General features: G+C 45.1%; 1 protein-coding gene across 2 annotated transcripts in view; it reads left to right on the forward strand.

Annotated features, from left to right (window-relative positions):
- GOLGA1 (golgin A1) overlaps positions 1 to 25990 on the forward strand; it is a 135787-nt gene that overhangs the window by 38448 nt on the left and 71349 nt on the right. For both annotated transcript variants that reach the window (XM_033962133.1, XM_033962132.1), the window contains exons 5-8: positions 2399 to 2496; positions 4799 to 4831; positions 19733 to 19861; positions 21675 to 21844. In XM_033962133.1, coding sequence (XP_033818024.1) covers positions 2399 to 2496; positions 4799 to 4831; positions 19733 to 19861; positions 21675 to 21844 — 430 coding nt within the window. The remainder of the gene's footprint in view (positions 1 to 2398; positions 2497 to 4798; positions 4832 to 19732; positions 19862 to 21674; positions 21845 to 25990) is intronic.

Genomic DNA, 25990 nt, shown 5'->3' on the forward strand with positions numbered 1-25990 from the left:
TGATTCCAAGTTCCCTGATTACTGAATCGAACCTGTGGAGACTTGCTCTGCTTCCCCCAGGCACACTCTTTAGCATTCACTGGGTGAGGTGTGTGGCTTGGTCCTGTGAAACCCTGCCAGAAGGGCATGGGTCCTCACTTCTTCCCCTCATAGCTTGTGTACTTTGTTTGGGTGTTCTTGGGATCCTCTCCAGCTTCCAGGCTCGTTTGCTTTAAATAAACCCAAACAAACCCCACCAAAGAATACACGTGCTAAGAGCAGGGGAACAGCTGAGATGCTGGAGCCCCAGGCTAGTATTAGCCTGTGCAGGGAGGCAGGTATGTACTTATCTGCTGCATGGCTAAGTATGCCTTCGGGCAGTTGCTGTGCAGTCTGCAAAAGCTGGCAGCTTAGTACAGCAGCGGCTCTGTTTGCTCCTACTGTGATGGGTAATTTCTGACTTCAATGCCCCCCCCCTCTCCCGGGCCATTTCTGGAGCTCAAGCCACTCTCAATGCACTGATGAGTCAGGACCCATGCTTCCAACAATGACTTTGCTGGGAATGGCAGCCATTTTGTCTTCTTTCTTTTTTCCTCTCCTGCTTGCTCACAGTAGGACAGCTTGCAGCCCCCATTGAGTCTTGGAGGGGTGGAGGGCATGTTTCTTCTATCCGCCCAGGGACTGCCTACAGGTTGACGTTGACCTGGGGCCCCCATTCCAAGGTCCAAACACCTTAGGAGAACTGGGGGCTTCTGACACCCCGCATGCCTCTACTTTGATCTCTGAGGACAAGGAGAGTCTTTCGGACACCTAGTCCCCTTCAGACTCGGATTTTAAGGAGAAAGAGGAATGATCTCATCTGATTTTTGACTCTTCTTTCAGGAGGTGCTTTCTCAAGGCTCCAGTTGCAGAACCCTTCAAGGGGGATTCCCTGTTGGAGGACCTTGTGGTGCCTCTGAAGCATTTCCCTCTCTTCAAGTCCCTCCCTTGCATAATGCTGGTGACCTTGCATAATGCTGGTGAAATGGAAGTCACCTGATGGGGCTTTCAGGGGGGCCAGAGCTCTGGAGCATCTGTATGCTTTTTCCCCTGAGGATGTGGAGAGGTAATTGTTGTATTCCTAGATGGATGTGCTCATCATGGTCACAAAGAAAATGGATGTCCCCATCAAGGGGAGTTTGGCTCTAGAGAACTGCAAGCTTCATGAGAAGTGGGTGGAATGTCAGTTTCATCTTGGCTTTACTTTTCAAGCATCTGGCATTCAGGCCACTGTTTGTGACAGTTAGGTTACTAGGGCCATGCGGTGTTGGCTGCAGCAGTTTCTGGAGTCTCCAGAAGTTTCATGTAAAATCCTGTTGACTTGGTCCACTTCTCTTCTTTGTAAGAGCCTGTCTATCAGACACAATGGAAGAAAGACATACAAGTGCTCCTCTCTGGCCAAGGCTGAACCAGACTGCCTTCCTTTGGAAGCTAATGAATTTCTCCATCTTGGCATTCAAGTGTGTGGCCATCAAGTCAAACACTGGCGGCCCCCAATGGTCCTGAATGAGCTGGTAGGTCTCCAGCCCCAGCTCTCACTCTCCAGGATCCAACTGGGAGCAGCTAAGGAAGTCTTCTAATAGGGCCAGGAGGTGCCTTCCACAGAGATCCCTGATATCTTAGCCTTCAAGGTTTGGATCAGGGCCTGGCCCTGAATTCCATCAAAATCCAGGAGACTGCCCAGCTTTCTGATCAGTGTGGGGTCTCTCCTGTCTTCATATTTTTGCCTAGGCTCACTCAAACTTTGGTAAAGTTGTCTTCAGTGCGTGTTGTCTCCCCTTGCCTAATAGTACTACTTGCATACAACCGTCTTGTTTAGAATGGTGCAGCCTAGATGACAAGGAAGGTGAAATTATGTTGTGCCTGATTTCCTTTCCTTTAGTCGGCTGTACCGTTCTAAAGCCTGAGACTCTTGCGGTGCGGTGCTCTGTTCTTTGTTTTTCAGTTTTGAAAAAAGGATTGACAAGCTTATGTGAGATTCTAGGAGGTGATCTTGGAGATGCAAGGATACGTGTGCTACTCTGTGGCGTTTGAGGTATACAGTATGGTGTTGAAGGGGCATAGATATGTTTTACAAAGGGACCTTCTGCTGTTTTGCAGAGACAAAGTGGAACTTTTCCAGAGCACTAGCAGGTTATACTGGTGAATTCACTGGAAAAGCCTAGCATTTTTCTACCTCTGTCTGCTGTTAGGAGGGGAGAACATTCACATGTTCAGAGCAGTACAGTCGACTAAAGGAAAGGGAATTGCCAGGTAAGACATAATTTTACCTTACTTGGTCCATTGATTGCTTGGGTTTAAACATATGCTACCTAAAGAAACTGTCAACACCTCACATATCCTAAAACTCAAGTAATGTCTTTTTTTTTTCTTTTCTTAGCTTCAATGCGGAAGCTTCAAGAACAGAATGAATTATACCAAGCCAGCCAAGCAAAGATGGCAGAAGGAATGGCTTTAGCATTAGGGAAAAAAGACCAGGTAATAGATGGATATTGGTGTGAATCCTTTAGGGAACCTACATGTAACTTTCTGAGGGTTCTTTTGATTGTTATGAACAGAGGCAGAGGTGCAAGAAATGTAATTTTAGTCTTCTGTTTGGTAATGCTCAATATTTGTATAATTCTATGATGCACATGTGCATTAAAAAATAGAGAGTTATCTGAGGACAAGCAGGCAGTAAGTTCTCACATGTGGGTGATGTCTTCCACGGAGCCCTGGTACAGATAGTCAACAAGTGCACTGTCACTTTAAAAACTTGAAGACTGCCTGTACTGTGAATGTGTCTGTGCCTTCCCATCTAAAGCCGGCTCAAGGGACCATCATTTCTCAGTTTTCCTCTGAGTTGAGAAGCCATTCCTTTGAGTTTCTCTCAATGTGTCAAACATGTGTCTATTTTCAGCATCTTTTTTTGTATGTATTTTTTGTGCTTTCCCTTTTTTATTCAGTTTTTTTAAAATTTTATTTTTCACTGTCTCTTGTTTTGGGCCTTTGGGCTCTCTTCAGCCTGTCTTCTTGCCGGGAGCATCAAACATTTTTCAGTCTATCTGCTTGACCTCCCTGGACCATTGAGTCCTTTGACCTGTCGTTGGCAGATTTTCCTTCAATATCCAAGTCTCCTAGCAGCTTTAAGCAGTGCACTCAGTGTAATAGGACCATTTTTAGGTACAGACCCATATAACTGGTGTGTCCAGTGCTTACCGTGTTTCCCCAAAAATAAGACAGTGTCTTATATTTTTGGGCTCAAAAAATGCACTTGAGCTTATTTTCAGGGTAGGTCTTTTTTTTTTTTTTTTTTCATGTACATGATCATCTCTCCTTCACCCCAATTCTTCCTCTTTCCTTTCCCTCACATGTGAAGCATCTTTCCTCACCTCTCATCCATCCCCTTGTGCCTTCCCTCTGCAGCATCTTTCTATCCCTCCCTCCCATCCCCCTGTGCAGCAGAACCCTTGCACTGGGCACAGTATCTTTCTATCCCTCCCTTCCATGCAGCAGAACTCTTGAGCAGCCCCCCACCCCTGACGTACAGCCGAACCCCCTATGACCCTCCCATCCGGACCCCACCGACCGCAAGATCTACATATCTCCCTCCAAAGAGCAGCATTGGCAGCACTCTAAACAGGTTGCTTTGCACGCTTCTCCCCCCGGAGAAGCGTCATGTTACTGATGACATCATCAGTGATGCACACTCTCAGTCACAGAGTCAGCAATAATATATGGTGCAGTTTTATAATGATTTTTATCAGAGTTCCTTGGGGATATCGGATTGCCTTACAAACAGCATAGTTTGAAAGGGTTACTTCCTCATATTACCCCGTGGTACCTCCTCCTCCTCCTCCTCTTGTTCTTTTACTTTTTCTATTTACTTTTTTCTATTAATTATTCATAATTCTATGATAGAGTATACTTAGCTTTCAGCCTTGCTATATATCCCCTCAATGCCCAACGCATTGAGTCTCTTTTTCAAGGCGAAATGGGGAAACTACTACATAGGGCACACCTAATACATCCGACGGTTCTCAGTACAAATCATTATAAAACTGCACCATATATTATTACTGACTCTGTGACTGAGAGTGTGTGACTGCTGTTTGAGTAATCACGGATAGGAAGATTGTTACAGATCATCAGTGATGCGGCAGAGGGCTTAGATCAATTAGTTAATTTTTATTATTGATATTTTGACTTATGGAATATTATGTATTTTAAAATAAAAAGGAAATTATTTTTCTTCTTTTCTTTTCTATTTGAATGGAGTCCTTTTCGATATGATTTTGGTTTATGTACTGTAAACCGCTTTGATCCTTTTGGCATTATATGTGATATATAAAGTTTTTAATAAACATAAACAACCCCTAGTTGGCTTCTTAGCTGTGTTACTGAACTGATGGTCTTGCAAGCCGACTTTCGGTGAGAGGGCAGAGATGCATTCATAGTGTGGGCAGTCTTCAAGTTTTTAAAGTGACAGTGTACTTGTGAACTGTCCATTCTGGGGCTCCATGGATATCACTCACATGTAAGAATATCTGCCTGCTCTCCTCGGATAACACCTGCTACAGGTAAGTGTCTCCAATATACCTAGCTACTGGTCAATTCTATTCTTCTTTATGGGGATACAGTTATTTGTTTCTCTTGATGGGTGTCTTGAACCACTCTGTCTTTTGCATTGAGTGGCCTATCAGATATTTTTTTAAATGAATTAAATTTGTTATCCATTCTCTTTATATTTTTCTGGTAAATGATAACATTGTAAGGTGCTATATTTTCTTTCTGTTTCTAGGAGTGGATGGAAAAGTTAGCTGACCTAGAAAAGGTAAATTTATTTCCACAAACAAAACTGGAATCTTTGGGCAGTTTACTACCAGCATGCATTTTATGCTGTGTGGGACACGAGGAAAAAAATATACGACATATATGGAATAATTTTTCCTGAAGCAAGCTATCCGGTAGCCTGTGACATAAGGATTGTGTGTATATTAATTTCTTTGTAGTCAAAAATCCAGGGTGAATTCGATTTAAATCACCAGTAAGAAAGACTTCATTTAAATCGTGCCCTTACCATTATGAATGGATTAATGGAATTCATGTCCCAGAAAATTTAAGTATTGCATGAATATACAGCCTTATCACTAATAATAAAACCCTAAGGAGCTCATAATAATAAAAAAAAAACAAACCAACATCCAAAAAGTGGCCCAAATGAGTACTTGGACGATCAAAAAGCCTGATCGTTCAAGTAACTATAATCAAAGCTGGTTTTAGACGTATCTAAAACCAGCTTAGGCCTTTCCCCTGCCTCTAAACGCATAGAGCGAAAAGAGGGGTTTTTAGAGGAGGGGAAAGGGCGGGAAGTGGGCCGACCTAGACCTAGGCGTGCAGCAGGTATAACCAAAGCTTTAGGCAGATCACTGCAGCTCAGTGGCCCAAGCAACCTGCCTACCCCCTACTGCAACGTTCGCTGCAGGAGAGATGGCTCATCTCTCTTGCTGCGATGGTGATCGCCCACCCCCCTCCGAACCGCGGCACTTCGGGGTGAGCATTGCGACAGGGCATCTCCCTTACCGGCGATGCTCACCCTAAAGTGCCGCGGTTTGGAGGGGGTGGGCGATAACCATCGCCAGCAGGAGAGATGTGCCATCTCCCCTGCAGCGATCAGTCCTCCCCCGGAGATTACGATGGGGCAGGAGGGAGCCCAAGCCTTCTTGCCCATTCGGAGCGCATTCGCACGTTTGGAGCAGACATCGGGAAGAGAAGGAGGCTACAGAGCTAGGAGAGGGAAGGCCACAACCACTGTCGCTCCCTGGTCACACGGCCTTCTCCTCTGCCTCCATTCTCTCCTCTGGGTCAGAGCATCGTTGCAGCTCACAGGAGCCATGCTCTCTGCCCGCCTGGCGGCAAACCAGCACCCCTTACCTCTGAATTGCCGCAGAGAGGGAGGTGGGGTGTGGGGCGGCCAAAGGAAGGTGAGCAGGTGAAGGTCGTGAGGGAAGGAAAGAGACAGACAGACAGTGGGCAAGGAGAGCAAGAAAGAGACAGAAAGACAGACAGACAGGGGCCAAGGGTAGAGAGAGAGAGAGAGAAACAGACAGAAAGACAGCGGCCAATGAGAGAGAGAGAGAGAGAGAAAGAGACAGAAAGACACACAGACAGCTGCCAAGGAGAGAGAGAAAGAGACAGAAAGACACACAGCGGCCAAGGAGAGAGAGAGAGAGAGACAGAAAGACAGACAGACAGTGGCCAAGGAGAGAGAAAGAGACAGAGCAGCCAAGGAGAGAGAGAGAGACAGAAAGACAGACAGCGGCCAACGAGAGAGACAGAGACAGAAAGACACACAGACAGCGGCCAAGGAGAGAGAGAGAGAGAGACAGAAAGACACACAGACAGCGGCCAACGAGAGACAGAGACAGAAAAACAGCGGCCAACGAGAGAGAGAGAGAGAGACAGAAAGTCAGACAGCGGCCAATGAGAGAGACAGGAAGACACACAGACAGCGGCCAAGGAGAGAGAGAGAGACAGAAAGGCAGACAGACAGACAACAGCCAACAAGAGAGAGAGACAGAAAGACACACAGACAGCGGCCAAGGGGAGAGAGAGAGAGAGAGAGAGAGAGACAGAAAGACAGACAAACAGACAACAGCCAACGAGAGAGAGAGAGACAGAAAGACACACAAACAGCGGCCAAGGAGAGAGAGAGACAGAAAGACAGACAGCGGCCAAGGAGAGAGAGAGAGAGACAGAAAGACACACAGACAGTGGCCAACGAGAGACAGAGACAGAAAAACAGCGGCCAATGAGAGAGAGAGACAGAAAGTCAGACAGCGGCCAATGAGAGAGACAGGAAGACACACAGACAGCGGCCAAGGAGAGAGAGAGAGACAGAAAGGCAGACAGACAGACAACATCCAACGAGAGAGAGAGAGAGACAGAAAGACACACAGACAGCGGCCAACGAGAGACCGAGACAGAAAAACAGCGGCCAACGAGAGAGAGAAAGAAAGAGACAGAAAGACAGACAGAGACACAGACAGCGGCCAAGGAGAGACACAGAAAGAAAAAGTCAGACCGACAGCGGCCAAAGAGAGAGAGAGAGAGACAGAAAGAAAGACAGACAGACACACACATCTGTTCTAGCACCTGTTAATGTAACATACTTAAAGACTAGTGTTACATAATTAAAAATTAATCCTTTTAACAATCAGTATTGTCTGGAGTTCCTATGCTTCCAAGCAGACTTCCTAGGACATCAAGCCGCATTGTGGTATAAATTACTATCTGGATATTTGAATAAAAAAACCAAATTTGGTCTCAGAGACATTTGGAGCATTGAGATTAAGCATCAGATTTCTGCATCTCAATGGCCACGAATTTGGTCTTGGAGGATGAGATGTACAATGTCAGTATCTATGAGGCAAATGGTTCTTTTTGTTGCATGGAGCGTTTTGGACCCCTGTTTGTTTACAAAAATTAGATAGCTCTAAGTCTAATAAATGCTGGCACTGTAATCTGGAACCAGGGACATTAGATCATCTACTTTATTATTGTCCCTTCATCAAGTTATTTTGGAATTCAATTTGGACTCAAGTAAACTCTTTATTGGAAAACCATGTTGCGCTTTCCTATGATACTGTTTTATTTGGAATGGCTATGAGGAAGAAGAGTCAAATATCGTCACATAATAATAAACTTTTATTAGTTATGACAGGGGATGCCATTCAACATATTACCAATAATTGGAAAAATCACAAGAATCTTAATTACACATTCTGGTGGAATTCGTTATGCCATATTTTTAAGATGGAAAGAGCAATAGCAGTACAAAAAGGGACATATAATAACTTAATAAAGATATGGGGGACATTGGAAAAGTATTGTGATGAATAGACATCATTTCTTTTCTGTTCCTTTTCTTTTTCATTATTAGTTTTATGTAGCACACTCAAGGAGGAGGGTGGATCTGGGATGTAATTTAATACAATATGTTATAATATGTTGTATAATATAGTATGTTCCATTTTAGTTGAGAATGTGATGAAGGGTGGATGGATGGGGATTTTACACTATTAGATTTATGTGTTAGATACTATAGTGCTATATGGAAATTACTTTTATGATATATTTTTGTGCACTTATTGTGTGATTTGAAAATGAATAAAGATTTAAAAAAAAAAAAAAAAAATTAATCCTTTTTGAATAACTTGGACTTTAATGTTCCACTAAGAAGTGTGCATAGAAATTTTGCACTCTATTCTCACAACAAAAAAACTGTTCTCGGTTTCTGAGGAGGCTGGGATGCAATTTTCTCTGTCAAGCCTTGTATTTTATCTCCTGTCCTTTACCCTCATTAGGTGCAGCTGTAATGTAATGTGCCTTCAAGAGCCCCAGGCACAAGGATACTGCTCTTTGTTGAAATTTTTTTCCCTGCCTCCGAAGACCAAATATGTCGACTCCTAACCATAGAAGAGTAATTAGAGCTTGAATTTGTTATCAGAGATTAGTTTTTAACCTAATAACAGGTTAAAAGATAGAAAACAGAGTAGGGTTAAATGGCAGTATTCTCAGTGGAGAAGAGTAGATAGTGGGGTACCCCGGGGGTCTGTGCTGGGACTGCTGCTTTTTAAAATATTTATAAATAGAAACACAGAAACATGACAGCAGATAAAGGCCCATCTAGTCTGCCCATCCACAGTAACCATTATCTCTTTATTTCTCTCAGAGAGCCCACATGCCTATCCCAGGCCCTCTTGAATTCAGACAGTCTCTGTTTCTACCACCTCTTCCGGGAGACTGTTCCACGCATCTACCACCCTTTCCGTAAAAAGTATTTCCTCAGATTACTCCAGAGCCTATCACCTCTTAAGTTCATCATATGCCCTCTCATTGCAGAGTTTCCTTTCATGTGAAAGACTCGACTCATGCACATTTAATAATAATTTTAATTTTATATACCGCCCTACCACATAGTTCTAGGCAGTTCACATACATTCAAAATTATACAATCAATGAATAAAATACAATTTGCTAAAATATATTAGGATCAATAAAATGTGCTGGCTATAAAATCAAACTACATTTATATTGCATAGGTATTTAAATGTCTCTATCATATCTCCCCTCTCCCGCCTCTCCTCCAAATTATACAGATTGAGATCTTTAAGTCTGTCCCTATACACCTTATCATAAAGACCACACTCCTTTAGTAGCCTTCCTCTGGACCAACTCCATCCTTTTTATATCTTTTTGAAGGGTCGGACTCCAGAATTGTACACGATACTCTAAATGAGGTCTCACCAAAGTCTTATACAGAGGCATCAATTCCTCTTTTTTCCTACTGGCCATATCTCTCCCTATGCAACCTAGCATCCTTCTAGCTTTCATTGTCACCTTTTCAACCTGTTTGGCCACCTTAAGATCATCACATACAATCATACTCAAGTCTTACTCTTCTGTCGTGCACATAAGTTTTTCACCCTCTAAACTGTACTGTTCCCTCAGGTTTTTGCAGCCCAAATGCATGACCTTGCATTTCTTAGCATTAAGTTTTATCTGCCAAATTTCATTTCATTCTTCAAGCTTCGCCAGGTCTTTCTTCATGTTATTCACACCATCCGGTGTGTCTACTCTATTGCAGATTTTGGTATCATCCACAAAGAGGCAATTCTTACCCAATAACCCTTCAGCAATATCATTTATAAAAATGTTAAAAAGAACAGGCCCAAGTACAGAATCTTGATGCATACCACTAGTAACATCCCTTTCCTCAGAGCGATCTCCATTGATCATTACCCTCTTGTCGCCTTCCACTCAACCATTTCCTGACCCAGCCCATCACTTTGGGACCCATCTCAAGGGCACTCAGTTTATTTATCAGACGTCTGTGTGGAATACTGTCAAATGTATACTGTATGCATAATAGAGAATGACACGGTGGCGGTTTACCCGCGGCCACCGCGTTTAGCCGCGGGTGACCCACCGAAACGGGGAATTAAAACTAGCAGTCGCTGCGGCGATGGGGACAAGGCCATTCACCGCCCCGTGGAGCGGTGAATGGTCTTGTCCCCGCAGTGAGGCATGAAGGATCGCGCGGTCCCCGCAGCCCACACCCGCCTGCCCAATCGATCCTAGTGATTAGCCAGCTCTCTCCCTTCTCCTCACCTTAGTTTGTAGGTTTTCTTTTTCGGCGACCCGCACACTATCAGAGAGCCGCGCACCCGCTGCTGCTCAGTTTCGATCTTCTGCTCTGACGCAACCGGAAACAGGAAGTTGCAGCAGAGCAGAAGATTGAACACTGAGCAGCCGCGTGTGCGCGGCTCTTTGGGAAAGCGTGCAGGTCGCTGAAAAAGAAAACCTACAAGCTAAGGTGAGGAGAAGGGAGAGAGCTGGCTAAACACTAGGATCGATTGGGCAGGCGGGTGGTGGCTGTGGGGACCGTGCGATCGCTCGTTTTCCCGGCTCAAACTGGAAGGAGGAAGTGAAAGGGAAAAGGATTCTGGGCCAAGGGGATGAAGACGGAAAGAAAAAACCCACAGCAGGAAAGAGGAAGATAGGGGAAATCTGGACACAGGAAGGTAACAAAAAGAGGGGAAATTATGTGCATGGGGCATAGGGACAGAGACATAAAGGGGACATGCCATGGGGATGGTATATGGGCACAGGGGGGGGGGCATTGGCAGATACATAGGGGAGATATTATAAATGGGGAAAATAGGAGCACAGAAGCGAGATGGTTTGTGGGGATGGGACAGGGACCGAGCTCGCAGGCTCCAGTGGCTTGCACAAATTACATTATAACGTGCCATGAAAATAAGAGGGAGGAAGGTAGATAGATAGGCCACGCGAGAGGAGCTGAAGGGTAGTAGAAAGGAACAGATGGTAAAGGAAGGAGGGAAGGGTGGTGGTGGAAAGGAATAGGACAGACATTGAAGGAGGGTGGAGAGGAACAGACCCCGAAGGGAAATGTAGAAGACAGAGTGGGAAGAAGACAGATGCCAGACTGTGGGGGAGCGGAGGGAAGAAGATGGGTGCTAGACCAATTTGGGGGGGGGTGAAGGGAGAGGCACAGTAACAGCAAATGGAAGACACAGAGAGAAGCCACACAGTGGATGGAAGGAATTGAATGAGAAGATGTGGAAAGCAGAAACCAGACAACAAAGGTAGAAAAAAAAATTATATTTATTTATTTATTTTTTGCTTTAGGATAAAATAGTATATTAGTTGTGTTGATAAAAATTTATAAACAAAGCCCTGCCAGCTGAACATCTCTTTCTCTAGTTCAGCAGCAGGAACTTTGATTTATATGAAAGGAATAAGCTAAATATTACAGTACTAAGGCTTATATGGATGCAGCGGGGACGGTGACAGGGCGGTGAATGGGATGGCAGTGGCGGTGAGGGGGCGGTGAAAGGGATGGCGGTGACGGTGATGTGGCGGTGAAGGGAACGGCGGTGACGGGGCAGTGCAGAGGATGGTGGGCCGGGGACGGGGCGGTGACGGGGATAGATTTTTTTCCCCGTGTCATTCTCTAATGCATAATGCTAAGAGAGAAAATTGGTAGTGAACGGGTTCTTCCCTGCTGTGTTCAAAAGCGTTCCTACGCCCTTTAAAAAAAAAATAAAAAAATTTTAAAGCATGCTGCTCATGCAGGAAGATCGATGATCCCTCTAAGTTGCACTAAATATCCAATAAAATTCAGAGTATCTATAAACCATACTGTTAAACTACAGGGTGAACAAATAGGGAAATGATTCAGACAATAGCTCATGAAATTCCCTAGATATAGATATAGATCTCTATAAGTATGTATCTTTGTAAGAAATGCTCACAGAGTAATGTAATGGATAATCTTTGCTCATTTCATCTCAGTCCTTAAAGGGAACACAGTGCTACATTCCTGTGGTTCTCCACAATTTAGCTTTCTCCATTTAAACAACTGATCATTTTACTCTACTGTCTATTTTGTGTCTTTTTCACCAGTTCCCAAGTCCCAACACTGCCTCCTATCTCATGCCTTTTTTCTCAGAGCTTTTAAATGCTGGTTTTTAGGGTCACGTATTGCCATGCCACGGAGTAACAGGGTTTAAGCTGAGCTCTGTGCAGTCCTGCAACATTTGTGTTTTAATCACCGGTTTTTGAATCACTTCAACTACGTCCTAAACCCCTACTGTTTTCTTACTACACGCACAACATATCCGCAGCAAACCAGTTCTTTATGGCATCCAAAATTGCTAAAAAAAAAAAGACAGATACAAACAGCATCAGGTGGATCTGAAAATGGTGGCGCCATCTTCATCCCCGATGAATACCATCAGTTCGGCCTGGACGGCAGAGTTAGCTGCTGAAGCAACAGCTGCAGTCGAAGCAGCATTAGATTTAAAAAAACTCCCAACAACTTTTCGATCGGGCGGAAGAGGTGCATGAAGAGGATTGATAGCCTGAACTTAGAATTGGATGTCGGCCTTCAGAGAACGTCGGACATAGAGAATTGGACCACCATATTGGAGCAATCGCAAGGGGCCTTTCAGAAGACAGTGCAGGAGTTGGAACAGAAAGTGGACGATATGGAAAATCGCTCCAGATGTAATAATTTGAGACTAGTGGGACTCCCTGAAACGATCTTGGATAGAGATCTCTTGACCTTTCTGGAGTATTGGATTCCTGCCACACTGGAGCACTCCTTACTTGCATTTTCTCTTGAATGGGCCCACTGACTAGGAATTTGAAGAGAGGACGCGTTGCGGCCACATGTAGTGATCTGTTGAGTTTTGCACTTCCAGCACAAACAGCGTAATCTGCAGGCTATTGAGATCTGGGAAAACTCTGTCCTACCACCACAAACCTGTACTCTGTTTTCAAGATTATTCCTCACAAGTGCAGTAGCGTCAGAGATTGTTCGTGCCCATTTGTTCCGCTCATAGGAAGCAGATTAGGTTCATGCTGTTGTACTCTGCCAAATTACGCATTTCACAAGTGGGTCAAACTCAATTTTTTGAACAAGTTGCTGATGCTCAACATTTTTGTGACTCCTTAACAACGAACTCCTCTACTTCATGAACTGTGTTGGCTTGGGAATTTCGTATGCTTTGGCTTTTATCTCTGGACTTTATTAATCCCAGTTTACACTATCCCAATTAAGAGGATTTCTTTCCTGAATAATGGTACATTTCTCTTATGCCTTAGTCCATACATGTTTTGCGGATATGTCTGACTTGTTCTGTATGGAACCACCAGTACAGCTCTGTAGTGGTTTCTTTGGGTTGAAGGGAGACAATAATAATGTACCTTGACCATAAGGTCGCTGTTGGACTCTGGGAATAGATGGGGGTGTTATTTGATTTTTTTTAATTTTTAAATTCTTGTTTTTTTGTTGGGATTTTTGGGGGTTTGGGAAGGGGTTTGGGGAATTTAATGTTATATATTGTGATGGATGAGGTGTATGAATGTGGATGAGTGTTCTTGTACAAATGTTAGACTTCAATATGGCAGGGCTGTAGTTCTATGGGGTGGTATTGGGCTGCTGAATCCGGGATGCTGTGGGCTGGGACGGCATACTCGGATCGCCTTGAGAAATGAACTGCTGTTGCATCAGAATTGGTTGAGTCTAGCTGATCTCAAAATAGTAATGTGGAATGTAGGTGGGATTGGGTCTCGTGTGAAGCGAAAGAAAATCTTGCATGCTTGACATAAAATGTGTGCTTTGGTGCCCTGCTGTAGGAGACCCATCTCTCCTCGGAGGAACATCACAAATTGAAAACTTGGTATGGGATATCTTTGATAATCCAGCCTGTGGCAAGAAAGCAGGGGTTATCATGTTGTTTCATAAAAATTTACAAGTAGAAAAACATCACGTTATCTGGGACCTGGATGGTCGCTATCTTATAGCTTCATTAAAAATTGATAGGAGCCTGCTTTTACTTAGTACGGTATATGCACTGAATGTATATAATAAGCCATTTTATAGGCAATTTGTTAATATTCTTACCATTTCGGACACCCCCAAAGTCATCGGTGGGGATTTTAACATAGTGGCAGACCAAAGTATGGATAAAACCACGTGCTTACCTAAAGAACGTACAGATCCTACTAAGGGTATTCCATTGCTCTGTGATACTCTGGGGGTCCAGGATATTTGGCATATGTTGCACCCTATGGATAGAGATTATGCCCATATTTCCTGTGCTCGCCAGACACACTCGAGAATTGATTATCTCTTGTAACTCCATATTTGATCACACATATTCCTGAAACAGAGATTGGCCCAACTATGATCTCCAACCTTGCCCCAGTTTGGCTTCAGATACATTGGGGTGGGAGATCTCGGTGGCCTTGGCGCTGGGTTTTTCTTCTGACTTGTATACAGATGTAAAATTTAGTGAATATATTATGGAAAAATGGGTGAATTATAAAGACAGTGGGGAAACAGAGAGTGGGGGTAAATGGACAATACTCGGAATGGGGTGCCACAGGACTTGGCATTTGGACCCGTGCTCTTCAACATACTCATAAATGATCTGGAAATGGATACGACGAGTGAGGTGATTAAATTTGCAGATGATATGAAGTTATTCAGAGTAGTGAAAACGCAGGGGGATTGTGAGGGCCTGCAACGTGACATAACCACGCTCGAGAAATGGGCAGCGACATGGCAAATGAGGTTCAACGTGGATAAGTGTAAGGTAATGCATGTTGGTATCAAAAATCCCATACATGAATACAAGATGTCTGGGGTGGTACTTGGAGAGACCCCCCAGGAAAGAGACCTGGGAGTACTGGTCGACAAGTCAATGAAGCCGTCTGTGCAATGTACAGCGGTGGCGAAAAGAGCAAATAGAATGCTAGGAATGATTAAGAAGGGGATCACGAACAGATCGGAGAAGGTTATCATGCCGCTGTACCAAGCTGTGGTATGCCCTCAGCTGGAATACTGTGTCCAGCACTGGTCGCCGTACATGAAGAAAGACACGGTACTACTCAAAAGGGTCCAGAGAAGAGTGCCTAAAATGGTTAAGGGATTGGAGGAGTTGCCGTACAATGAGAGACTAGGGAAGCTGGGCCTGTTTTCCCTTGAAAAGAGGAGACTGAGAAGAGACATGATTGAAACATTCAAGATAATGAAGGGAATAGACTTAATAGATAAAGACAGGTTGTTCACCCTCTCCAAGGTAGAGAGAACGAGAGGGCACTCTCTGAAGTTAAAAGGGGATAGATCCCGTACGAATGTAAGGAAGTTCTTCTTCACCCAGAGAGTTGTGGAGAACTGGAATGCTCTTATGGAGTCTGTTATAAGGGAAAACACACTCCGGGGATTCAAGACAAGGTTGGACAAGTTCCTGCTGAACCGGAACGAACGAAGGTAGGGCCGGTCTCAGTTAGGGCACAGGTCTTTGACCTGGGGGGCCGCCGCGTGAGCGGACTGCTGGGTGCGATGGACCATTGGTCTGACCCAGCAGCGGCAATTCTTATGTTTTTATGGATAAGAGATATCAGAAAATCTTGATTTTACGTACCTCTAAGGGCTCCCTGGCTCATACGGACAATGATATTAATGATGTATTTAGAGACATTTATGCAGCTTTATACACTGAAGATCCCATTAGTGCTGGGCTGGATCTGGATATCTATCTTGATAACATCCCACTCTGGGCTTCAACCTACACAGTTGCAAGATATTAATAGGCCCATAAATGACGGTGAGGTATTAATAAGAGTGCCTTATTTAAGGCAGCAGGCAAAGATGAATTTAAAGCTGAATTGTATAAGCTTTTAAAAGACGATGTAGCCCAACCATTTGCTGCAATGTTTAATCAGGCTCTAGGGGATCGTGAGTTACCTTCCACACAACATAGGGCATCCATCATAGCTTTTCCCAAACCGGGGAAGGATCCTGGTCATCTGCATTCTTATAGGCCTATTTTGTTGTTGCACTTTGAAAATAAGCTGTTAACCACCATTTTGGCTAACAGATTGGCTAGAATTCTGCCTCAATTACTTGTTGACTACCAGGCCAGCTTTGTACATGATTGCCATACAGTCAAAAATATCAGGAAAATATTAGCCTCATTGGAAGTGGTCCAGAGGCGGGGTCATCGAACTCTGTTGATCAGCTTTGACATTGAAAAAGCGTTTGATAGAATACATTGGCCTTTCTTATACAAACTCAACTCCTCCCTCTTTATGGTATTGAGGGCTGGTTCTTGGAGGCGATTAGCACTCTTTATTACGATAAAGCTTCTGTTTACGTTAATGGGCTCGAGTCAGCTCCTTTCCTATTCAACTTGGGATGCGTCAGGGATGCTCAATAGAGAATGACACGGTGGTTGTTACCCGCTGAAACAGTGGAAAAATAAAAAGGTCACCACAAGTACGGGGACAAAGCCATTCACTGCCCCATGAAGCGGTAAATGGTCTTGTCTCCACAGTTAAAGGAGTGAGCATGCCGGCAGCCCGCTCTCTTCCTCCGGCCGTGCATCTCCCTCTCTCCCTTTCCCTTACCTTCTCTTTGTGGCGATTTCTATAAGGCTATATGTTGTATTGCAGCCGAAGCCTTGAAGTTGTGTCACATGTGGCTCCTGGAAAAGTCTCCTCTGATGCAACTTCCTGTTTCCGGTTGCATCGGAGGAGACTTTTCCAGCAGCCACACGCGATGCAACTTCAAGGCTCTGGCTGCAATACAACACATAGCCTTATAGAAATCGCCATGAAGAGAAGGGAAGGGAGGGAGATGGCACGGCCGGCCGGTGGGAGGGAGCTGCTGGACCGCGCGAACGGTGCTGGGGGGAGGGCTGGAGAGGAGAAGATGCTGAAGCAGCCTAAAGGGAACTGGGGAAGAAAGAGAGGGGAGAAGACGCTGGGAAATTGGGAAGAGAGAGTAGGGAGAAGATGCTGGGAAATGGGGAAGAGAGAGTGGGGAAAAGACCCTGGGAAATGGGGAAGAGAGAGTGGGGAAAAGACCCTGGGAAATGGGGAAGAGAAAGAGGGGAGAAGGTGCTGGGAAATGGGGAAGAGACAGTGGGGAGAAGACGCTGGGAAATGAGGAAGAGAGAGTGGGGAGAAAACGCTGGGGAAGAGAGAATGGGAAGAAGATGCTGGGAAAGAGGATAGATTAAGAATATTTGAATTGCTATCCCCTTTTGACTCTTCCCTATCAATCTCCCCTGCCTTTTATCCTTACCCACCTCCCTTCCCCAATCCCGTCCACTTTGGTTAACTCCATCTACTTAAGAACAATCTTCTCTCTAGGTTTGCGGGGGCGGTGATAGGGACCGAACTCGCGGGGACGGGACGGTGACGGGGACCAAGCCATTGGGGATGGGATGGTGACGGGAGTGAGCTCACGGGGATGGGGCGGAGACGGGACAAATTTTTTCCCCGTGTCATTCTCTAGTGCTCATTATCTCCCTTACTATTTGTCCTCACCATGGATCCGTTTTTGAGGGATTGCCTGCAGAATCCTAAGATTACAGAGTTCCAAATGCGATCCCAATCATTCATGATTTATTGATGCATATTTCTAATCTGGAACAGTCTTTACCGGTTCTCTTGGAATGTTTCAAAAAAATATGGGACTTTTTGGGGTTGTAAATTAAACCTGGATAAGTTGGAATGTATGGCCTCTCAACCTCAAATTCAACAACAATGGAAGGGATACATCGTTCGTTCCCGGCCATTTTTCGAGTTCATGTCCCGTCCCTTGACGGGCTTTAAAAAGTGCACCCGGTGTGATCGGTTGCTCTCTATCACCGATCCACACCGGTGGTGCTTGCTCTGCCTGGGTCCTGAGCATCCTACTGAGTCCTATGATAGGTGCTCGACTTTTCAGTCTCGAGCGCTCCGCAGACGCCGTGCCCGAATGGCGGAGCTCTTTGCTGTGGACCCTGCGGCGGCAAAGGCCTCGACGTCGGCCTCGGCTTCGGCCCCGGCCTTGACCTCGGCCTCGGGTACCTCGACCTCGCCGCGACCTTCGGCTTCATCCAAGCCTGTGACCTCGACGAAACCTGCCCAGGGTAAGTCCCCGCTTCCTTCCTCGACTCTAGGGTCTGCGAAGAAGCCATCCTCGGGTTCCTCGACGGCGGGTGGGTCGTCCTCGGCCCCGCCCCGAGTGTCGAAGTCGGGTACCCCGAGGGAATACTCGAGACCGAGGTCGCCCTCCAGGGAGCACCCGACGGCCCCGGACCTACCCGCCATGATGGGGGTTCCGTTCTTCCAGGACCTGCTCCGAGCGCTGATTGCCTCGGAGCTGTCCGGGGCCCTCGCACACCTGCAGCCGGCTTCGGCCTCAACTGCTCCGGCCTCGGCCTCGACTGCTCCGGCGTCGGCGGCCTCGGCCTCGGTCCCCTTGGCTTCGGCCCCCGGGGTTCTCCCGACGACCCCGACCTTGCCCTCGACCTCGGCCTCGGTTGACCAACCTGAGCAGAGCGTGCGGCCTCGGGACAAGGTGCGTCGGGTTAGGAGGATCTCTTCTTCTTCCTCTTCCTCGAGGTCCTCCCGGGGCTCCTCGCCCTCAGGCCGGCCTCGAGCGAGGCGTCGGCCGAGGAAGCCCAAGCGTTCACGGGGTTCTCCCCGGAGACGCGGTCGCTCCTCGCCGACCGGGGGTGAGACGTTGCGGGTCTCGGAGCTCCGCCTCGACAACCCGAGGCTTTTCCGTTCCTCCGAGGGCAGGGGTTCGAGGGGCTCCTCGCCGAGACGGAGGGGGCGTGCCTCGGTGCCTCGTACCCCGGGGACTTCTCCCAAGGGCTCCTCGGGGCATAGGCGATCCCCCACCCCTTCGAGGTCCCTGGATGTGGCCTCCTGGGGGTCAAGGTCTAGTAGGGAGCCTCAGTATTCCCGTGAGGTTTCCCCCTCCTTTTTGGCGGCGCGGGCTTCTCGAACTCCTTCCTCGCCTTCCAGGCCCTCCTCATTCTCCAGATTCGTGCAGGATATGGCACGTGCTTTGAACCTGGACTTACTCGCGGGTTCTCAATATACGAAAGAGTTTTTGGAGGAGCAAGACTTGCCCACTCCCCAGAGAGAAACTCCTCGGCTGCCTCTCAATAAGGTCCTTCACCAGACCTTCCTGAGGAATTTGGAATCCCCTCTTACAGTCACAGCGGTGCCGTCTAAGATGGAGTCCAAGTACCGGACCATCCCATGTAAGGGCTTTGAGACATAATGTATCTTTATTGTAACCCACTTGCACCCCATGTACTGACAAAACGTATCTTTATTGTAACCCATGTACTGACTAAATGTATCTTTATTGTAACCCATGTACTGACTAAATGTATCTTTATTGTAACCCACTTGCATCCCATGTACTGACAAAATATATCTTTACTGTAACCCACTTGTATCCCATGTACTGACAAAATGAATCTTTAAAGTAAACCACTTGCATCCCATGTACTGACTAAACGTATCTTTATTGTAAACCGTTTCTATCCCATGTACTGCCAAATGTATCTTTATTGTAAACTGCTTCGAACTTCACGGTATAGCGGTATATAAGAAATAAATTATTATTATTACTAACCGGGGGTGGGGGTGTGTGTGCGGGGCTATTAGGTTCTGGATTTGATATTATGTGTTTGAAAAATTCACTGTGTTGTACAATTTTTGCTGATTTTTTTTTTTTTTTTTTTTCTGTACTATGGTTGTTCCTTATTCTATGTATGTACATGCTCTTTCTTTTCATCAATAAAAATTGTTTGAACATAAATGCTGACCTTTGTGCTTTGATTCACAGGAGAGAAAGGCATTGTCTGCTCGCTTGAAAGAAATGAAAGAGCAAAGTTTGAATCTTTTCCAAAGAAGAGATGAGCTTGATGAACTGGAAGGGTTTCAACAACAGGAACTCGCCAAAGTTAAACACATGGTAAGGATAGACCAAAGATTTTGACTGATATCTTGCAAGCGCTTTGCTGACATAAAGTGGCATTGTGAGGGTAGGAGGTGCCCAGGGCAGTGGAACCCCCGTTGCCTCCTCTCCATCCTCCCACACCACACTTGCAACCTCCCTTCCCATCCCCGTACCTCTTTAAATCTTTGCCAGTGTGAGCAGCTTCTCCAGCTTGCTGCTCACTCTTGTTTTCCCTGTGACTTCACTTCCTGGCCCTGTGAACCGGAAGTGATTTCAGAGAGAGACAGACAGATTTGCATGAGCAGGAGGCTAGAGCAGTTGCTTGCGCTGGCGAAGATTTTAAAGAGATATTGGGGGAGGTCAGGGAAGTGAAGATGCGAGTGTGGCATAAGGGGGTGGAGATGTGCTGGCATCCCCACCAAGACAGAGCCCAGGGCAGTATGCCCCTCCCCCTTTACTATCCACTGCTGATATGAGTAGTGGTCATGAGTATGTTAGTTATACAAGCTGAGAATGTATATTAAGGCAACAGTGCCTCCTGCTTTGTTTTTTTTTTTGGGGGGGGTTAACCCAGTTATGATATTAACTTTAACCATATCCTTTAGCAACAAACTCCACAGGTTAAATATGTGTTGATTGAAAGTATACTTTCTCAAATTTTGTTTTAATTTTCTACCTGTTAATTCCATTGCATTTGTAGCTATTCCCCTCTTCTTCCAGGTGAAGAAAACAATATTAGTGTATTGCAGGATTGCTTGGCACAAACAAGGAAAGAAGGAAACTGGAAAAAAAACCTTTCTAAAACATAATGATAAAAACAGAAGACTTCATGGTGTGATACATAAAGTTTTGGCAACATATTTTGGTCATAGTTTTAAGAGATATTGGAGTCATTTCCAGTTCTGGTGGAAAATGGTGATATTTTGAATGTTACAAAAATCAAAACAAACCCATAAAACTGTAGATTTAAGACTGGAAAAATATATCAATTATCTCTTGTGGAAAGAGGAAAGCCTCAGATCATGTGTCCATTTTCACATGCCAGCCCACTGGCCATTCAGCTAATGTGGACAACAATTTCAATCACTGGCCATCCTCCACCACCCTTAATTAATGTGCAAAAATCATGCTGTGCAAACTTTCATTGATAATATATAAACAATATCAAAAGTGTAAAAACCACTTATCTTTATATTGTTAGGCAACTAGCTTTAGACTCATTCTGATGAGCTTGTTTCACAATATCTTCCTCAGAGAATCAGAGAAACCATAAAGTGTTTGCAACAAGAAAGCTGTATCCCAACAGCTCACACAGCCCATGTCACCTTATATATCCTTAATAATGGCATCTGCATGGGCTGTTGGGATACAGCTTTGTTATTGCAAACACTTTATGGTTTCTCTGATTCTCTGAGGAAGATATTGTGAAACAAGCTCGTCAGAATGAGTCTAAAGCAAGTTGCCTGACAATATAAAGATAAGTGGTTTTTACACTTTTGATATTGTTTATATATTATCAATGTAAGTTTGCATAGCATGGTTTTTGCACATTAATTAAGAATGGTGGAGGATGGCCAGTGATTGAAATTGTTGTCCACATTAGCTGAATGGCCAGTGGCATGGCATGTGAAAATGGACTCATGATCTGAGGTTTTCCTCCTTCCACAAGAGATAATTGATATATTTTTCCAGTCTTACATCTACAGTTTTTTTTTATTTTGTTTTGATTTTTGTAACCTTTGGTTGTTAATTTTTTGATTCTTGTTTTTGAATATTTTGAATGTTCCATTGCAAAATGGTGGTGGTTTTGTTTTCTTTTGTTTTTCAGCTTCTAAAAAAAGAAGAATTATTGGCAAAAGGAAAACAAGAACTGGAGGAGCAAAGAAGCCATCAAAGCCAGGCTGAGGAACAGCTGCAAGTTGCCAGTCAGTTGACAAACACTTTAAAAAAGGAACTCCAGCTGTTACAGAAAGAACATTCTGACCTTGACAGACAAAGGTTGGGGACTTTGGAACATTTGCGGAGGGAGGGGGGTAGTGAATGGTGGTGGTGGTGGTGGTGGTGGTGGTGAGGGAGCTTGGTAGTAATGAATGTTTGGTTCTCTTTCACCTGTGTAGACAAACTGTGGGGAGGGCGTTTGAAAGGACTACCTGAACATGTGCTTACCAGATTGGTGGGCAACCTCATCCATGGGGTCATATTCATTCTCACTTGGCAATTGTGCCATCTCCATTACAGGAATGCCATAAGTTTGTCATTGCTTTGTTAGAAATATACTATAGTTGTTTTTTTAACTAGAAGCAGGACAGGCAGGACAGAATCGGTCATACTGGGTTGGTGTCACTATGATTGTTCCAGAACGGAAATGTCATATTCAATCTGTTTTGTTGACTCAGTGAGATGGAATACATTCTCCTCTCCCTTTTCTCCTTTCTATAATAATCAAAAGAGAAAAAACCAAAACTGTTTTCATTCCCAAGACAACCAGAGCTGGAGCACTTTTCTAAGGAATTAGCACTACCCCTGGAAATGAAGATCTGATGGAAAAGGCCTGTTCAGCCTTCCATAGAGAGGATCCTACTGACTATTGAGTCTGTACCCACTGGCCAGGGAGATCCTCTATTTCCAGCAACAGGACTCTTGTGAACTGCTTTGTTAATCTCTGACGACACATGGGATAAGACTCTACCCAAGAGTGATTGCTCCTCCTGATGAATCTGTTATATTGTGTGCAGTCTTTAGTCCCGCCAAATCCTCACAGAATTGGAGTTCTAGGCGGGTTACAAATAGTATAAGTGACGCATAGATTTAATACATACAAACAAGTAGTGAATCGGATTACATTATTAATAGTAATTCTTTTCAGCCAAAAGTGCCTTTTTCAGGAGTCCTTAAGAAGAATCCAAAAACATTATTGATAACAAATATGAGTAAAAAGGAATTGGATGGACCATAAATATTCAGCTCTCAATCATCCCTGATATCAGACTTGTCCTACAGACAAGCCTCCATCCTCATCAACATGCCCCCCTCCAGAATCAGCCCCTCCTAAATGGCTTGCGCTTGTCCCTAGAACCAGTCAAGTTTATGCATTTCTTAAATCAAATAGAGGGCCTTTATAACCATGCCAATTAGATACATAAGGAATCCACTCCTGTTTTTTTAATCCTTCCTATTTCACAGAGGGATCTGCTGCCCCCTACAGTTTTTTCCTTTTGCACGTGAGCCAGAAGGAATGTTTCTGATCTGCTCTGCTTATTTCTTTATTTTAGAGCTCAAGCCCAAAGAGTTACATTGGCGTCTCATCCAGACATAACCAGATTCCTAAAGGGATCACTGCGCTTCAGGCTCCCAGTAAAACCTCTCATGCCCTTCTTGGGATCTTAATGTGGTTGCCTCAGCCAGCCTCAATATGAGCTGCTGAAAGAAGCGTCCTTGATGGATCTGATGCTCAAAATATTTTTTCTGGTGGCCATTATCTCAGTGAGATGGGTCTCGGAGTTACAGGTTCTTTTCTTGAAGAGAGACTTTCCTCAAATTTACTGAAACTGGAGTCTCTTTGCGCAACATTGTTTCAGTGTTCCATGTCAAGCAGGAAGTCAGATTGCCGGCATTCCAGTCCACAAGTTCCAAGAAAAAGGACCGAGTTCTGAAGAAGTTGGACATTAAGAGTGCTTCTCTGTTATTTTGAGATCACCAGCGAGTTCAGGCTATTTCACCATCTTTTTGTGCTTATTAATCCAGCTAGACGTGGTGCATCAGCTTCCAAGGCCATGATTGCCAGATGGATCCATATGGCCATTTTGTTAGCATATATTGTTTCTGGGAAATGGTCTCCTGTTTCTGTAAAGGTGCAGCTATTGCATATTAGTGTCTCTCAAACTTTTTCGAGCTGGGGTACACTAAAGGTAGTGACCACGGCTCGAGGCACCCAGAAGTGCGTGGATGTCGCTGTGATGACATCACGCTGACATCCACGCATGCGCAGAGGCCATCCAAACAGGCCCTGAAATGCCAGTAGGGCGTGCCAGCAGGGAAGTCTAACAAATATCAACTGAGTACTCCCAACCACAGACTTCCCAAACTGCACCCTAGACCCACCCAAGCTTTTCTCCAGATCCCACCCCCTTTACTAATTGTAATGCAATTTTTTCCATTCATTTTTCATTTACACACAATATACACAGCAAATATAAATTCTCAAAACTGACACATTTCAATCACTAAATTGAAAATAAAATCATTTTCCCTACCTTTGTTGTCTGGTGAATTTATTTTTCTGTGCTTTTAACTATGTTTCCAGGGCCTTCTTATCCATTGACTGTTTTCTCTCTGTTTTCACTTTCTGCCTTGCATCCATTTTTGGCATTAACTTAACATTCAATATTTCCATTTTTCTGCTTTCTTCTCAAAATCTACTTTTCCATGTCTTCCTTTCCTGTCTCTCTCTCTTTCCCCCACTCCCAATGGTCTGACGACATTTCTCTCCTTCCTTTCCCCCTTCCCCGTCTGGCATCTCTCTCCTCTCCTTCCCATAATCTGGCATCTCTCTTTATTACTACTATTATTATTATTTCTATAGCGCTACCAGACTCCCCTCCTTCCCTGGTCTGATATCTCTCCTGTCCTTTAGTCATCTATCCTCCCCGGTGTAACATTTCTCTTTCCCTTTCTCCTTTCTGCCCTCTGCAGTCCATCTTCCTTCCCTTCCTCCTTTCGGGCCCCCCTCCCAGTCCAACATTTCTCTCTCCTTTCCACCAGTCCAACATTTTTTCTCTCTTCCTCCTGCATGCTTCTTCTTTGGTCTTCCTTCCCTCCCCCAACCAACATCTCTCTTTCTCTCCCTCCCTCCATGAGTCCAACTTTACACTCTCTGCCCTCTCCCCCTTCCCCAGAGTGTAACATTTCTCCTTCCCTCCTTTCAGTCCTCTCCATCCATCTCGCCCTCTCCATGAGTCCAACACTTTCTCCCTCCTGCACGTTTTCTCTCTCTGTCCTTGCCTCTTCCCTCGAGTGGCCTCCCTCCTCCCAAACCCCAACCAAACATGCTCTCTCTCCATGCACCATCTCACCCTCCCCTCCAGTGTGTAGCACCTTTCCTTCCCTTTCTGCCAGGTCCAGCATTACCTCTTCTCCCTTCCTTTTACCTCCCCCGTCCAGCAGTACCCCTTCTCTCCTCCCCCTGTCTAGCCCACTCCTCCACTGTCCAGCAGTACCCCTTCCCTCCTTCTCTGTCTACCATACCTCTCCTCTCTCTAGCCTAGTAGCAGCTCACTGTGTGGTTTTAACTTTGCCACATAGCTGTCGCTAGCAGTAGTTTAGCTGCGGTTTCATCAGGCAGCCTCGGGGCCTTTGCTAGGCCGGCTTGCTTCGATGATGCAATGCGGGCTGGCCTAGCAAAGGCCCTGAGGTTGCTTGATGAAACCGTGTCTAAACTACTGCTAGCGGCAGCTATGTGGCGAAGTTAAAAGCACACAGAGCTGCCGCTGCTAGTCCGGGGGTGCGGAGAGAAGACGAAGGCTGGAGTCCCAGAAAACAGGCATCTGTAAAAGTCAGTCCCGGTAGGAGCAAGTCAGCTGACTCAGGCGCTGGAACCTCTCTTCCTGCGGCACAGTTAAAATTTCAGAAGGCTCAGTAGTGTTCCGCGGCACACAGTTTGCGATACACTGGCATATTAGGTTCTTACCTTGCTAATATCTTTTCTAGTAGATAGGTGCGTCATTCTGGACCCTGCCCTGTCATTTATTTTTTGCGCCTGTCTACGGTTTCACTCAGGATGTTCATATCAAAACCTCATTCATACAATACACATTCCCTATCGTGTCAACTGATAAAACTCCAGTCTTCAAGGACCTTCAGACCACCACCGAGTAGTTTAACTTCAAGTGGCTTAAATCCTCATTGATCCTGCAGAATTATGTAATCTTTTTAAAAGTTTTTTATATTTTTTTTCTTATTTATTCATAGTTAGAATTACAGGTACTTAGCTTTTTAGTATCTGTCCCCCATTGCTGCTGGCGTGTTGGGGGTAATATTCAAGCTCCATAAATGTGTCTATTTGGCATGCTTGTTGTGCTGTTTTGATTGTTCTTTGTTAACATGTTTGTTATAATTTCTGAGCAGAACAGAGTTGTTTTTTGGGGA

This window comes from Geotrypetes seraphini, chromosome 10, assembly GCF_902459505.1.
Source record: "Geotrypetes seraphini chromosome 10, aGeoSer1.1, whole genome shotgun sequence".
Lineage (NCBI taxonomy): Eukaryota > Metazoa > Chordata > Amphibia > Gymnophiona > Dermophiidae > Geotrypetes > Geotrypetes seraphini.